A 13,882-nucleotide genomic window follows, 5' to 3' on the forward strand; every position below is an offset into this window, starting at 1 on the left:
GCCATATGTCTTGGACACTTGGGTAAAGAGAGGGGCTGAACTGTCAACTGATCAACACTCGTTGATGAGTTGGATACACGGAAGGCGGAAGAGGAAGTTGGACACACTGGGCGGACACACCGGGCAGACCCACGTATTGTGAGGGTCTGTTGGGAACGTCTGGCCGAGCCCTCTGTCAGGGACTCTTATCTCCGAGAGAACTCCTCACAAATTCCGAGGGAGGCTGGGGACATTGAGTCTGAGTGGACCATGTACTCTGCCTCCATTGTCGATGTGGCAGCTCGAGGTTGTGGAGGCAAAGTCTCTGGTGCCTGTTGTGACGGCAACCCCAGAACCTGGTGGTGGACAACGGAGGTACTTTTTCTTCAGCCTGACAGCTGACGAAGGAGTCCTACCGGGCCATGTAGGCCTGTGAGACTCCTGACGCAGTAGATGGGTACCGGCAGGCCAAGCAAGCCACAGCTCGGACAGTCCTGGAGGCAAAAACTCAGGTTTGGGAGGAGTTTGGTGAGGCCATGGAGGAAGACTCGAAGAAATTCTGGCAAACCGTCCGGCACCTCAGAAAGGGGAAGCAGTATTCTGCCATCACCGTTTACGTTGCAGATAGAGAACTGTTGACCTCAACTGGGGAGATTGTCGGATGGTGGAAAGAATACTTTGAGGATCTCCTCAATCCGACTGACATGTGTTCCATTGATGAAGTACAGACTGTGGACTTGGGGATGTGCTCGTCCATCACCCAACCCGAGGTCACTGAGGTAGTTCGTAAGCTCCTCAGTGGCACCGGGGGTGGATGAGATCCGCCCTGAGTACCTCAAGTCTTTGGATGTCTTAGGGCTGTCTTGATTGATACGCCTCTGAAACATTGCATGGAGGAAGGGGACAGTACCGCTGGAGTGGTAAACTAGGGTGGTGGTCCGTCTTTTTAAACAGGGGGACCGCTGAATTTGTTCTAACTATAGGGGGATAACCCTCAGCTTCCCCGGGAAAGTCTACGCCAGGGTACTGGAGAGGAGAATATGGCCAATAGTCGAACCTCAGATTCAAGAGGAACGTTGCAGATTTCGTCCTGGTCGTGGGACACTGGACCAGCACTACACCCTCCGCAGGGTGCTTGGGGGTTCATGGGAATGAGCCCAACCAGTCCACATGTGCTTTGTGGATCTGGAGAAGGCATTTGACCCTCGTGCCATTCTGTGGGTGGTGCTCAGTGAGTATCGGGTCCGGGGTCCTCTGCTAAGGGCTATTCGGTCTCTGTATGATCGGAGCAGGAGTTTGGTTCACATTGCCAGCAGTAAGTCAAACTTGTTCCCAGTGCATGTTGGACTTCGGCAGGGCTGCCCTTGTCACCGGTTCTGTTCATAATTTTTATGGGCAGAATTTCTAGGCATAGCCAGGGGCCGGAGGGGATCCGGTTTGGGAACCACAGGATTTCATCTCTGCTTTTTGAAGATGATGTCTTGTTGGCTTCATCTAACTGGGACCTTCAGCATGTGCTGGGCGGTTTGAAAGAAAATGGAAAGTGGCGGGGTTTGAGAAGAAGCACCTACAAAACAGAGGCCATGGTCTCCACCGGAAAAGTGGGGGTGGGTGGAGAGGTCATGCCTCAAGTGGAGGAGTTCAAATATCTTGGGGTCTTGTTCACGAGTGAGGGAAAGATGGAGCGTGATATTGACAGACGGATCGGTGCAGCGTCCGCAGTTATGCGGTCGATGTACCGGACCGTCGTGGTGAAGAAGGAGCTGAGTCGAAAGGCGAAGCTCTCGATTTACCGGTCAATCTACGCACCTACCCTCACCTATGGTCATGAACTTTGGGTAGTGACCGAAAGGACAAGATCGCGGATACAAGCTCAGTCACTCGGGAAAAGGTCGGAGTCGAGCCGCTTCTCCTTCACATTGAGAGGAGTCAGCTGAGGTGGCTTGGGCATCTGTACCGGATGCCTCCTGGACGCCTCCCTAGGGAGGTGTTCCAGGCATGTCCCACCGCGAGGAGACCCAGGGGAAGACTCAGGATACGCTGGACAGACCACGTCACTCGGCTGGCCTGGGAACGTCTCGGACTCCCCTCGGAAGAGCTGGAGGAAATGGGGGGGTGAGGGAAGTCTGGGGAAATCTGCTAAGACTGTCCCTGCGACCCGGTAACGGATGAGCGAAAGAAAATGGATGGTTGGATGGATGTTTTCCTTGACGTTCTTTAGGTGATAACAGGCTTACTTCACCTATGTCTTAATGTGGCTGTAAAATCGTAGTCCTTTAGTGCATCAATACTGCCATCAGAGTGGTGCAAACAAACTTCAGATTCTGATACAACACCAGACCATCACAGGGTTTTTGAAATCTGAAAACAGTGTTGATGATCTATTTCCTCTTTTGTCCACAGATGATCAGGAATACCGATAGAATATAATTCAGTGACAACTAGGTAGAAACTGGCATTTCAATTAACACCAGATGACACTGTGTTAATATTTAGAATTAATGAAGCTGAGGACCTCATCTAGAGCTTAGTGGTACTCAATCAGTTCCATCCATGTTGCTATAGTGATGGCCCATCCCAGATTTGTCTAAATCCAGAGATGTCTTCTCTGGACAAGGTTACTATCTGGATTCTTTGATCCGCTGTAAAGTTTTACTTTACTTTACCCCATTTGGCTTTATGAATGATTGTTCTTGATTTCATGTCATCTGAGGGATCAGGGATCATGGGTTTGAAAGGTTAAAACAGATTTACTGTATTTTCGCGACCATTAGGCGCATATAAATGCCTTATTTATTTTTCAAAATGTGCGGTGCGCCCAATAGCGCAGTGCGCCGAATGTGTGTTGTCGGGGGCTCTCATCGCGGCTCCCTCGCGGGAGCGCTTTGAGAAACACTGTGCGTTCCGAAGGAACCGCCGCCCGAGCGGCAGCCGACGCGTCCACTGCGGGCGGGGAGGTCGGCTGCTCAGCGTGGCCAGAGAGCTGTGCGCCCGGCTCGTGTCCGTTGCAGGCCTGCAGTTCTCCCGGTCTCAGTGCGATCAGGCTGCGGATGAAGCCCGACGGGCTGAGCAGTTCTCCTGGTCTCAGCGATCGGGCTGCGGATGAAGCCCGAAGGGCTGAGACCTGACAACGGTTGCATACTTGATTTAGCGTAGCTGTTTAATTCAGAAACGGAGGATGAGGACTTCGATGGGTTTGATTAATGACGCTCGTTTTAATTTTTGATTATTCATTGGTGATTTAAAAAATGTTAGTACAATAAAGACTTAAATAAAGCACAATCAAACTCAGTTTTGCTCCCGCTCTATTTTTAAATACGCACACTTGTATGCATGTGTGTGTGTTGTTGTAAGGCGGTGCACCATTTGTGTGTGTAGACGGTGCCTTTTCGTACGGTGCGCCGTGTGTGTGTGTTAAATACAGTAGTGGCACACATAACTGAGACTGCGCCTTTTCACACGGCGCGCCGTACGGTCGTGAAAATACGGTAGATGTAAAGATGAAACTAACAGTGAGGATTAAAAGTCTTGAGTTTATGTCTGCAAATGAAAAAAAGTCAAAGTTAATTTTGGAGTCACTGGTTTTTTTTAATACATGCATTTTCTATATCAGCCAAACTTTTCCTGATTCAGGTAATTGGATAACATTAAAGTTTTTCTGGCTTAACGTATGAATTTGTTTCTGTGTTTTTGCAGAGCAGAGACAGAACGGGGGTTGTCACGGAAACACATCATCGAAGGTAAATATTTTAACTTCTTTATTTTACTTTTTAACAGTTGAGGATTAGGATAAACAATGTTACTGTTTGCTGATGATTCAATGTTGATGTTGTGGAGAAGTTATAACCACTTCTTTTAATCCATTGTTCTTTTGTTTTTGTTTTCTGAAAAAAACTTCATAGTGGGTCATAATACTATGCAAATACAAGTTCTGATATACAACAGTGCAACACTTTTACAAGCTGTCATTATTTATTTAACAGCAAACAAACAAATCTCTGGGGAATATTAAGTGTTCAGTAGTTACTTCCTTCACCAGGAACCCCCAGTAGACGTTTCCTTCAATAGTAGGAACCTTTAGTAGGTGTTTTCTTCACCAGGAACCCCCAGTAGACAGATCCATCAGCAGCAGTAATGCTCAGTAGATGGACTTTAACATGTAACCCGGTCAGTGAGGCCTGTACACTCCGAGATGGACAACCTGGAGATGGTTTAATTTTGAATCTCGGATAAATCCGCTGCATGTTCATTCCTTGTTTAGCTCCACCTGCACGGACTTTCTGTATTTTCTGTCTCCATCTAAAACAAAACAGACCAAGTCATATTCTTAGCCCTAGTTAAACAATAGTACCTACTCTCAGACAGGAGTACAGATGTGCTGAGAGGAAGTCAAAGGAAAACAAGCTCTACATGTCCTTGTGTACTCCACATTAGTGTTTGTCCAGGTGCCAGAAAGCGGTTAACTCTGTTATTTATCCAACATGTTTTCCTTGGATAGTCAGAGGCCTCGTGCTCTGTTCCACATGTTTAACTTACAAACCCTGTGATGGAGATCATGTTGCAGCTTCTTTTGCAATTTGTCAGAATTTTCTGATATTTCTATCGAAAAACTATCAGCTGTTTTTGAGCAGTTTGATCCTGTCACCCTCTGTTCTACAGGAGGTAGGACATCAACTTCAGCCTTGTACTTCTCTTTTAGATAACCCCACTTAAGGTCTCTTTAGAGATTTTTTTCAAACAGTGATTTCATGTATTCTCATTTTCATTAATGAATCCTTTAGATCAGGCTCTTTTCCAGCTGCTTTTAATCATGCTGTCTTGCAGACTCTAATAAAAAGAGAGAAATCTTGACCCAACTGTTCTGTCTAATTATAGGCCGATGTTGCTTTTTCTGTCTAAAGTCCTTGAGAAATCTGCTTTTAAATCAACTCAAAGCATTTTTACACAATAATGTCATACGTGAAAAGTTTCAGTCTGGTTTTAAGTCACATCATAGCACAGAAATGGCTCTTTTAAGACTTGTTGATGACCTTCTTTGAACTGTAGATTCTGGAAAATCTGCTGTTTTGGTGCCTTTGGACCTGTCTGCAGCATTTGATACAATGAATCACAATATTTTTGATGTCAAGACATGAAAAATGGGTTGGTATCCAAAGTGTCGTTTGAAGTGGATCAGGATGTCAGAGAACCTTTCAGCGAATGCTTTTCTACTTCAGCTCCCTGAATTTATGGGGTTCCCTCAAGGCTCTATTTTGGGCCCAATGTTGTTCTCTTTGTATATTGTCCTATATTGTCCTCGTAGAGGAAAGAGCTCAGCACACACTCCTGGGGGAGGAGAGGGTGGAGGCCGAGTTTAACTGTTTGGGCCCGGTTTGTGAGGAAGTCCTTAATCCAGCTACAGGTAGGAGGGGGGAGACTTATGGCGTTATATTTATGTCATTAAAGGAGCGAGCGATAACACATGTGCACGCGCGCATATTTCTTTGCGCGAGTGAATTATTTCGTGTCACGCGCGCGGATTTCAATAGCCGCGCGCACTTGTTTGATGTTCGCGCACATATTCAGCAACCGAGTGGAGCAGAGGGAGGTGCAAGCGAGTAAAAAACGCTGCTTTGCGCGCACTGGATCGCTCCTGCTCTCCCTCTCTCTCCCCTGTGCTCTCGCAGATGGAGTTCTGCTCGCTCGAAACAAAGAGTTTTGACAGTTTGGGGGCGGAGACCAAGGATGACCCCCGGCCCTCTTATGATTGGTCATTTCCCCCCCCCCCCCCCCCCCCCCCACATGACATCTATCACTTTCTCCATCCATCTATCTATCTATCTATCTATCTATCTATCTATCTATCTATCTATCTATCTATCTATCTATCTATCTATCTATCTATCTATCTATCTATCTATCCATCCATCCATCCATCCATCCATCCATCCATCCATCCATCCATCCATCCATCCATCCATCCATCCATCCATCCATCCATCCATCCATCCATCCATCCATGTGTGTAAAGTTGGAATACAATATTTTTTACCTCTTTCCATGAAATGATTGACAATGTGATTTATTGTTGATAAAGATATATTCTAAAAATTGTATTGATCAATCTCATATATATATATACACACACACACACACACACACACACACACACACACACACACACAACACTTAGTGCATTTCTCAGAACAATTATCACAAACTGCAAAACCTAGTGGATGACCTGCAAAAGCGCGTCACTTGCTCAAAATGGATTGTCTATCCCTCAAAAGCAAGTACTCATGTCAATGAAACTGTCAGTGTCGTCAAAATGAGAAGTCCTGTCACCATCGTTTATGAGCATGATAGTCAAATGGCTTTGTCATGTTTTCATTAGGACACTATATTCTCTAAGAGTTTTCTAATGTAAAAAAAAAGGTCAGGACTTGGTGACACTACCTGAAAATGCTCAAGGCAGAACTATACACTACTTGTACAGCCATTTGAAAACTACAGTAAAGTTACACATTGCTGTAGTTAGGGGAGTAACTGAGTACAAGACACTGAATATGTATGTTTCACATTTTTACTGTATGCTCTTTGCAATTCTACAGCATTGTGCAAAAGAAAAATACACTACAGTCACTAATTTACTGTAGAACAAACATAAGAAACACCTTTTTGGTAAAGCTGTGCACAAATGTGAACAATACACTATAGCAGTACATATTCTAACTGAACATAGGTACAGTAAATCATTCTGGCACATCCAGACATTCCTGTCTGTCTGGCCACATATTTTCATCTACATCACAACGGATATCATCCCTTGCAATGCAACGAGGAAAGTATCTTCTGGAGTGGCGAATCCACCCTCTGCATGAATCTGCTGTGATGTCGTCACATGCTGCATCCATGGCTGCTAGCAGGGCCATTTGTGTATGTGGACGCCGGTCATAAACCTTCCACCTCCAAGCAGAAAAAAACTCCTCAATCGGATTAAGGAATGGGGAGTAGGGAGGGAGATACTCGACCAGCATCCTGTCATCATGTGCAGCAAACCACTGCCTGACCAGAGGTGAAAGGTGAAAACGGACATTATCCCATACAACGACATAATTGCTCTGTTGGCCTCCACCCCTCTCATTCTCGGGGATTATATCCCTGTAAAGAGAGTCTAAAAAAGTGAGCAGGTGTTGTGTATTATATGGACCAATGCGTGGGATATGGGTGAGGACTCCATTCTCCGAGATGGCTGCACACATTGTGATATTTCCTCCGCGTTGGCCTGGGATGTCAGTGGTTGCAACTAAATGCTTCACACACCTCCTCATGAGTGAAAACTGAAGTTCACCTGAGAGCAATTGTTCAATTTAGAGAGATTTCCAGGAAAAAATGATAAAGAAAGGTATTACAGTAAATTAGCTTGACACAATTTGATAACTTGTTCAACAATTTTGTATGTAATGACTAAAGCAATGAAATGAGGACTATTAGTTTTTTAGGAAATGACTATTCAGCGTCCATAAGTATAGTTCATTTTGACTGACATGACATAAAAAAAAGATAATGTTGTAAAACAGCAGAGAATTGTATGAGAGCAACTGATACATGTCCAAAAGCATTTGCAATTTGTTCAGAGGAAGGAGAAACTGCTACTATGATGTGGACAAAGGACTACATGTTGTGGAGGTTGAACTAATAGTTATGAGAACTTTCATTCTGATCTGAGAATAGCACCAAAGCGACTGAGAAAAACTGTAATAAATGCATAACTTATGTCCACTGAACACATTTATGAAGAAAACAAATCTAATACTCTAATTTAGGGATTTTCACAGAGACCCTGATGAAGAATTGGAGGTGATTTATTTTTGGGAAGGTGCATCCAACTCCTCAGTAATAACAATCATATTATATGTACTACATATATTCCATTGTAATAAAGATAGATAGATAGATAGATAGCTGGAAAATGACCAATCATAAGAGGGCCGGGGGTCATCCCCCAAACTGTCAAAACTCTTTGTTTCGAGCGAGCAGAACTCCATCTGCGAGAGCACAGGGGAGAGAGAGGGAGAGCAGGAGCGATCCAGTGCGCGCAAAGCAGCGTTTTTTACTCGCTTGCACCTCCCTCTGCTCCACTCGGTTGCTGAATATGTGCGCGAACATCAAACAAGTGCGCGCGGCTATTGAAATCCGCGCGCGTGACACGAAATAATTCACTCGCGCAAAGAAATATGCGCGCGTGCACATGTGTTATCGCTCGCTCCTTTAATGACATAAATATAACGCCATAGAGACTGAGGTCAGAGAGTTTGTTGATCAGGGTGTCGGGGATGATGGTGTTAAAGGCGGAGATGAAGTCAATGAAGAGCATCCTGACGTAGCTCTCTCGGTGTTCCAGGTGGCTCAGTGCTGTATGAAGAGTGATGGCTATGGTGTCCTCTGTTGATCTGTTTGCCCTGTAGGCGAAGGGCCAATCCCAATACACCCCCTACTTTCTACCACTAGCCCTCACTCACTACCACTAGCCCTAAAAATGAAGCCACAAGGGGTAGGGCCCTTGTAATCTTCCCTAGGGATTGGGACACCACTTGCTACATCACTGCGTGGTTTACGTTCGGGTACGTAAGCGACTGCGTAGTTACGTTTGCACATATGTCACACCATATCAGGAAGCCGAGAGCTAAAAGCTGTTTTAATTTCCGCTGTAGCGCTGTTAATATGCCACTTTATTAAGTTTTAATATTTTTTCAGGCGTAAAAGTAACCGTTAAGATCCCCAACCTGGGCTCAGATTATCCAAATAACGCCTGTTAAGAAATTTGCTGCGATGTTTTTTCGGGATGAGAAGAGGCGCCGGGTCGGGAGCTGATTTATGGTTCCACGTTAAATCGACGCAGAGCCTACGGCGTAGCCTAAGGCGTAGGTTACGCGGCGACGTGCACCGTACGGCGCGTCGCCGTGTACCCTACGCTGTAGGCTCTGCGTTGGTGTAACGCGGAACCATAAATCAGCCTTTATTCTGGCGAGATCTTCGCAACAACGGGCAAACGAGTGATTATGTACATCCACTGAGTGAATATTATGAAAGTAAAGTATATATTTCTCGCTAGAAATGTAATCAAAACCCATTTTTATACAGAAACTAATTCAAAATATTGATTTTATTCACTAAAAATTAGAAATGTCCGCCATGTTTTTTTTGTTTGATTCAGTCTGCAAATGATGACGTAAAGCATTCTGGGAAATTTTTCTGGCCCTTGGTCGAAGTCAGCATCTGAAATCCCTCGCTCTCAAGGGCTAGATTCATACACCCTATCCCTCGTTATGCCCCCTACCTAGACCCTCCAGAAAAACACGGGCAAAAATCATTGATTATGCGGGCTAAAATCATTGATTATGCGGTTAAATGTGCGGGTTTTTTATGTGCTTTTATGCGGTGAAATTGCGGAATATGCGGAAAGTTGCAAAATATGCAAAATATGCAGGAAGTTGCGGATTCGGCGCTGAGCTCTTCCCTCTTCGCTCGCCGCTACTCATCATCATCATCATCATCATCATCATCATCGTTTATTAGTCAGACTCGAGGTCCATGATAAAAACATACAACACTCAATACATAAGAACACAGATTAAAAGAATGCTGATTGTACTGAGGGAATCCTTGTTAGTTTCTTGTCCTCCGTTTAGTAATATGCTTAATTCAGCGGGCTGTCTCGTCTGATCTGAGGTCGTAGACGAAAAAAAAAAAGGAGAGCGCAGGGGGAGGGAGAGAGGGGGGTGGCGGCCCGGAGGCCGGTCCCCGCCTGGTCTCTCCCCTCCAGCCCGCGGCTCGGTGCTCGTGTGACTGCCGGGCGCACCGGCGCGGTGAGGGGACGACCCAGAGCTTCGTCACCCACGCGTCCGCCGCCAAGGTCCCCCAGTGGATGGGAGTGTGCGCAGCGTACGCAGTGGTACGCGGTCAGCGCGGATCCTGAGTCCACCGGCAGCCGCGCCCACCGCGCCAGCGGGGGGCTCGGCGGAGACGGCACTCCTTTTTCCTCTCACCCCCGCGGGTGAGAGCTGCTGTTTGGGGAGGTGGCGGCTTCTGTGAGGGATGCGGAGGTCCCCGGACGTGTCCCGCACGTCGCGACCGGGCGTCCCGACATGTCCCTCACAACACTTCCCCCTTTTCCAAACTTTATGCGAAAATGTGAATTGTGAAATCAAGCGAGCCCCGCATAATCCCCGCATAATCGCATATATAGCGCGGACATATGCAATTATCGCGGGAAATATGCGCCCTTTTAGGAATAAATCTATCCCCGCGTAATCTGCGCCATTTGGTTGATTATGCAATGAATTCTGCGATCGCGTAATCGCGTTTTTCTGGAGGGCCTACCTACCCCTATCTGTAAAGAGGAATTGGGACAGCACTACCCTCACGGGAACGCGCAAAATTTAGGGGTAGGGATGAAAAGTAGGGGTAGGGGGTGGATTGGGACTGGCCCTGATGGGGATCAAAGGAGGTGAGGGGGGGCAGGCTTGAATGTGCTTGAGGACTAGCCGCTCCAGACACTTGGTGACGGTGGGTGTTAGTGCAATGGGGCGGTAGTCATTGAGGGTGGTTGTGGGTGTTTTTTTCTGGTAGCAGACTTTAGGCAGGCTGGGATGGAGGCCTTTCCCAGGTCCTCCATCTGGTCCAGTAGCTTTCCTGGGGTTGAGTTTGCAGAGCTCCCGTTCCACATCCTGTGTCTGTACAGTTTGGGAGCTGAGGGATGGTTGGGATGGAGGTTGTGGGGGAGTGGCAGGGGGTTTTTTGTGTCGGGATCTCGAAGCGGGAAAGGTTTTCAGCTCCTTTGCCAGTCTTCTACTCTCTAAGGTCTTCTACTTTTGAATAATTGTTCTCGCTACTTTGGAAATGTGGCTTAGGAATGTTTGAGAATTGTTTCAGACCGGTATGAGACTGGTTTGAATCCAGTATTGGACATGGTTTTAGATTTGTTTGTGGGACTTCTTTGAGACCTGTTTAGGACTGGTTTGAGAATGGTTTGCGATATGATTCAGTTTATATGAGACTGGGTTGGGACTGGTTTGAGACCGTTTTGAAGCAGGTATTAGACATTGTTTCAGATTGGTTTTCTGGACTGGTTTTAGACTGGTTTGGGACAGGTTTCAGGCTATTTAACACCAGTTTTAAGTCCTGCTCTGAGTGTGGTTTGAGCCTGAGGCAGAGTCCTGGTGTCCTCTGTCAATGCAGGAGGTCGTTGAAGCTTGGAGAGGCTCAATCACACCAGGCTGGATTAGAAACCACACAAAAACACTCACACACATAACTGCATCAATCATCATCCTGCTGAAAGCTGTTAGCAGCTCCCTTGACTTAAATCACTCTGAAACGCTATATTTAACCCACAAACAATCCCAGAAACTTGCTGCAACGCTGCAGCCGTCGCTATGCATCCTCGTGCTGCTCCGCACAAACATCCTGGACACGATGCAGAAAAGATTACTGCTGCTTGTCTGAAAAACAGGTTGTGTAATATAAAATGAATCATAAAACCGCTACTGTACTCAAACCCCGTGAGTGGGCCGGAGGTTTGATGGATTCCAACGATCTACACGATTAAAACAATGACAGATCTTACAAACTTTTAATCACACATATGATAAACTGTTGGAATGAAATGGTTTTCTACATTCATTTACCATAAATTGTAATCCTGTTTCCATCTAAGGACGACAGGTTGGTACGAGAGAAACAGCAGAGTTTCACATAAACCTGCAGCTGAGAGTTAAATGTGATTGTTCCCCATCAGACTGCACCAAGGGAGCTGGATCAACTCCTGTGATGTCACCCTGACGTTTCTAAAGAACGCTCGTAAAGCCCAGTTGTGGAACGTCTGGTCAGGAGTTTAGGATCAACAGACTCCGCCCACGTCCTGCTTGAGCCAATAGCAATCCTGGCAGTTGGTTGGCCCATGAATCGGCCCACTGATGGTTGGTTGGTCGACCGGCCGGGGCAGCAGTGCTGCCGACTTAATGACTTTGTTGCTCTTTTCCAGCCAGATCCCCTACCCCTCATCTGGCACCCCGGCTGGCCAGAGGGGGCAGTGTACAGCCCAGGACTGTGTTGCATGTATTTGTGAGCCCTTTCATGACATGAGTAGTAAACACACCCTCAGCACCCACAGCGTCCCCGGCGAGAATTGAACCCTTCTAGCTGTGAGGCGAACGCTCAAGGCATCCCAGCGTGCCCGCAGCTCCCCCAGGCCACACTAGTCAGAGATGTTCACCCGCCATGTCCTGAAAATGAATTATGCATGTGTGAAGCCCCCGCTGGCCGATCCAGTACCAGCCCAGTGCTGCTGAATAATACTGATTAGTCTTATTTTCAATTGAGACATGTTTTACACAATAATTATTTTGATCAGGGTTTGTTGTTTAAACATCATATTAATCAGGTTTGTAAAACACATTTTTCCATCTCCATAGTATCAAAAATTACGAACATCCTCTCTCAGAGTGATGATGAAAAACTAATTCACACGTTTGTATCTTCTAGAATAGATTACTGTAATGTGTTATTAGCAGGATGTCCAAGTAATTTGCTGAATATCCTCCAGCGAATCCGAAATGCAGCAGAGCGGGTGCTGACAGGAATCAGCAAGAGAGACCACGTCTCTCCAGTGTTAGCCAATTCAAAGTTCTGGTACTGGTGTATAAAGCCCCAAACCTCCAAACTCCTGGTTTCTCCAAGACCTGATAGTGCCTTATGTTCCTAACAGAGCTCTCCATTCTCAGAGTGCAGGTTTACTCGTAGTTCCTAGAGTATCCAAATGTAAATCTGGAGGACAGTCGTCTGCTATCAGGAACCTTTACTATGAAACCAACTTCCAATCTGGTTTAAGGAGGCTGACACCACCTCCAACTTTAAAACCAAACTTAAAACCTTTCTGTTTAGTAAAGCCTATGGTTAGTGTTTAATAAACCTCTAATTAGTGTTTAGTAAACCTCTAGTTAGTGTTTAGTAAACCTCTAATTAGTGTTTAGTAAACCTCTAGTTAGTGTTTAGTAAAACCTCTTGGAGTCCTCCGGATTTTCATCAAACATGTTTGTCCTTCAGCAAATGTCAGAGATGATTCCTGATGTAAGAATCGCCAGTACACTCATTGTTTCAGCTGAACACACGCACGCACGCACGCACGCACGCACGCACGCACGCACGCACGCACGCACGCACGCACGCACGCACGCACGCACGCACGCACGCACGCACGCACGCACGCACGCACGCACGCACGCACGCACGCACGCACGCACGCACGCACGCACGCACGCACGCACGCACGCACGCACGCACACACGCACACACGCACACACGCACACACACACACACACGTAAGAAACCTTCATCAGTAAGCTGAAAACAACAACAGACAGTTTCAAGAGAAAAACCCGAAGGGCAGCAGTCTGTTTTGCTGTCGGCAGCTTTGTCACGTTAACCATGTGTTCATAAACCGAGTGACACATCTGCAGATTCCCATCTCTGACATCATCAGTTTAACTGCTGCTTCCTATTTGTAGTTGTATTTTGCTTTAGTTATTTTGTCTTTTTTTAGTGTTGTGTTGTGTCTCTTTGTTGCTTGTTTTAGTGATTTTGTTTTGTTGTGGCTGTTGTGTCTGTTTGAGACAATTCACTCTCCCAGAGTGATGATGAAAAATGAATTCATGTGTTTGTATCTTCTAGAATAGATTACTGTAATGTGTTATTAGAAGGATGTCCAAGTTGTTCTCAAAAGTTGTTCTCCATGGCCTGTCCAAGCTCCTCCCACACCTGAGTTATCGTCTCAGCGACGGCCAAAGTGATGTTCTGCTTGGTCTGCAGCCTCTGGATCCCTCAGGGCTAAAAAGGCCCAATAGGACTTGCTCCTCAGCTTGGC

The 13,882-nt window shown here is 46.2% G+C and overlaps 1 protein-coding gene across 2 annotated transcripts in view; it reads left to right on the top strand.

The window, feature by feature from the left end:
* The window catches only part of LOC133420559 (voltage-gated potassium channel subunit beta-3-like), a 56,599-nt gene that overhangs the window by 22,100 nt on the left and 20,617 nt on the right, over positions 1–13,882 (top strand). For both annotated transcript variants that reach the window (XM_061710255.1, XM_061710256.1), the window contains exon 7: positions 3,676–3,719. In XM_061710255.1, coding sequence (XP_061566239.1) covers positions 3,676–3,719 — 44 coding nt within the window. The remainder of the gene's footprint in view (positions 1–3,675; positions 3,720–13,882) is intronic.

This window comes from Cololabis saira, chromosome 20, assembly GCF_033807715.1.
Source record: "Cololabis saira isolate AMF1-May2022 chromosome 20, fColSai1.1, whole genome shotgun sequence".
Classification (NCBI taxonomy): Eukaryota; Metazoa; Chordata; class Actinopteri; order Beloniformes; family Belonidae; genus Cololabis; species Cololabis saira.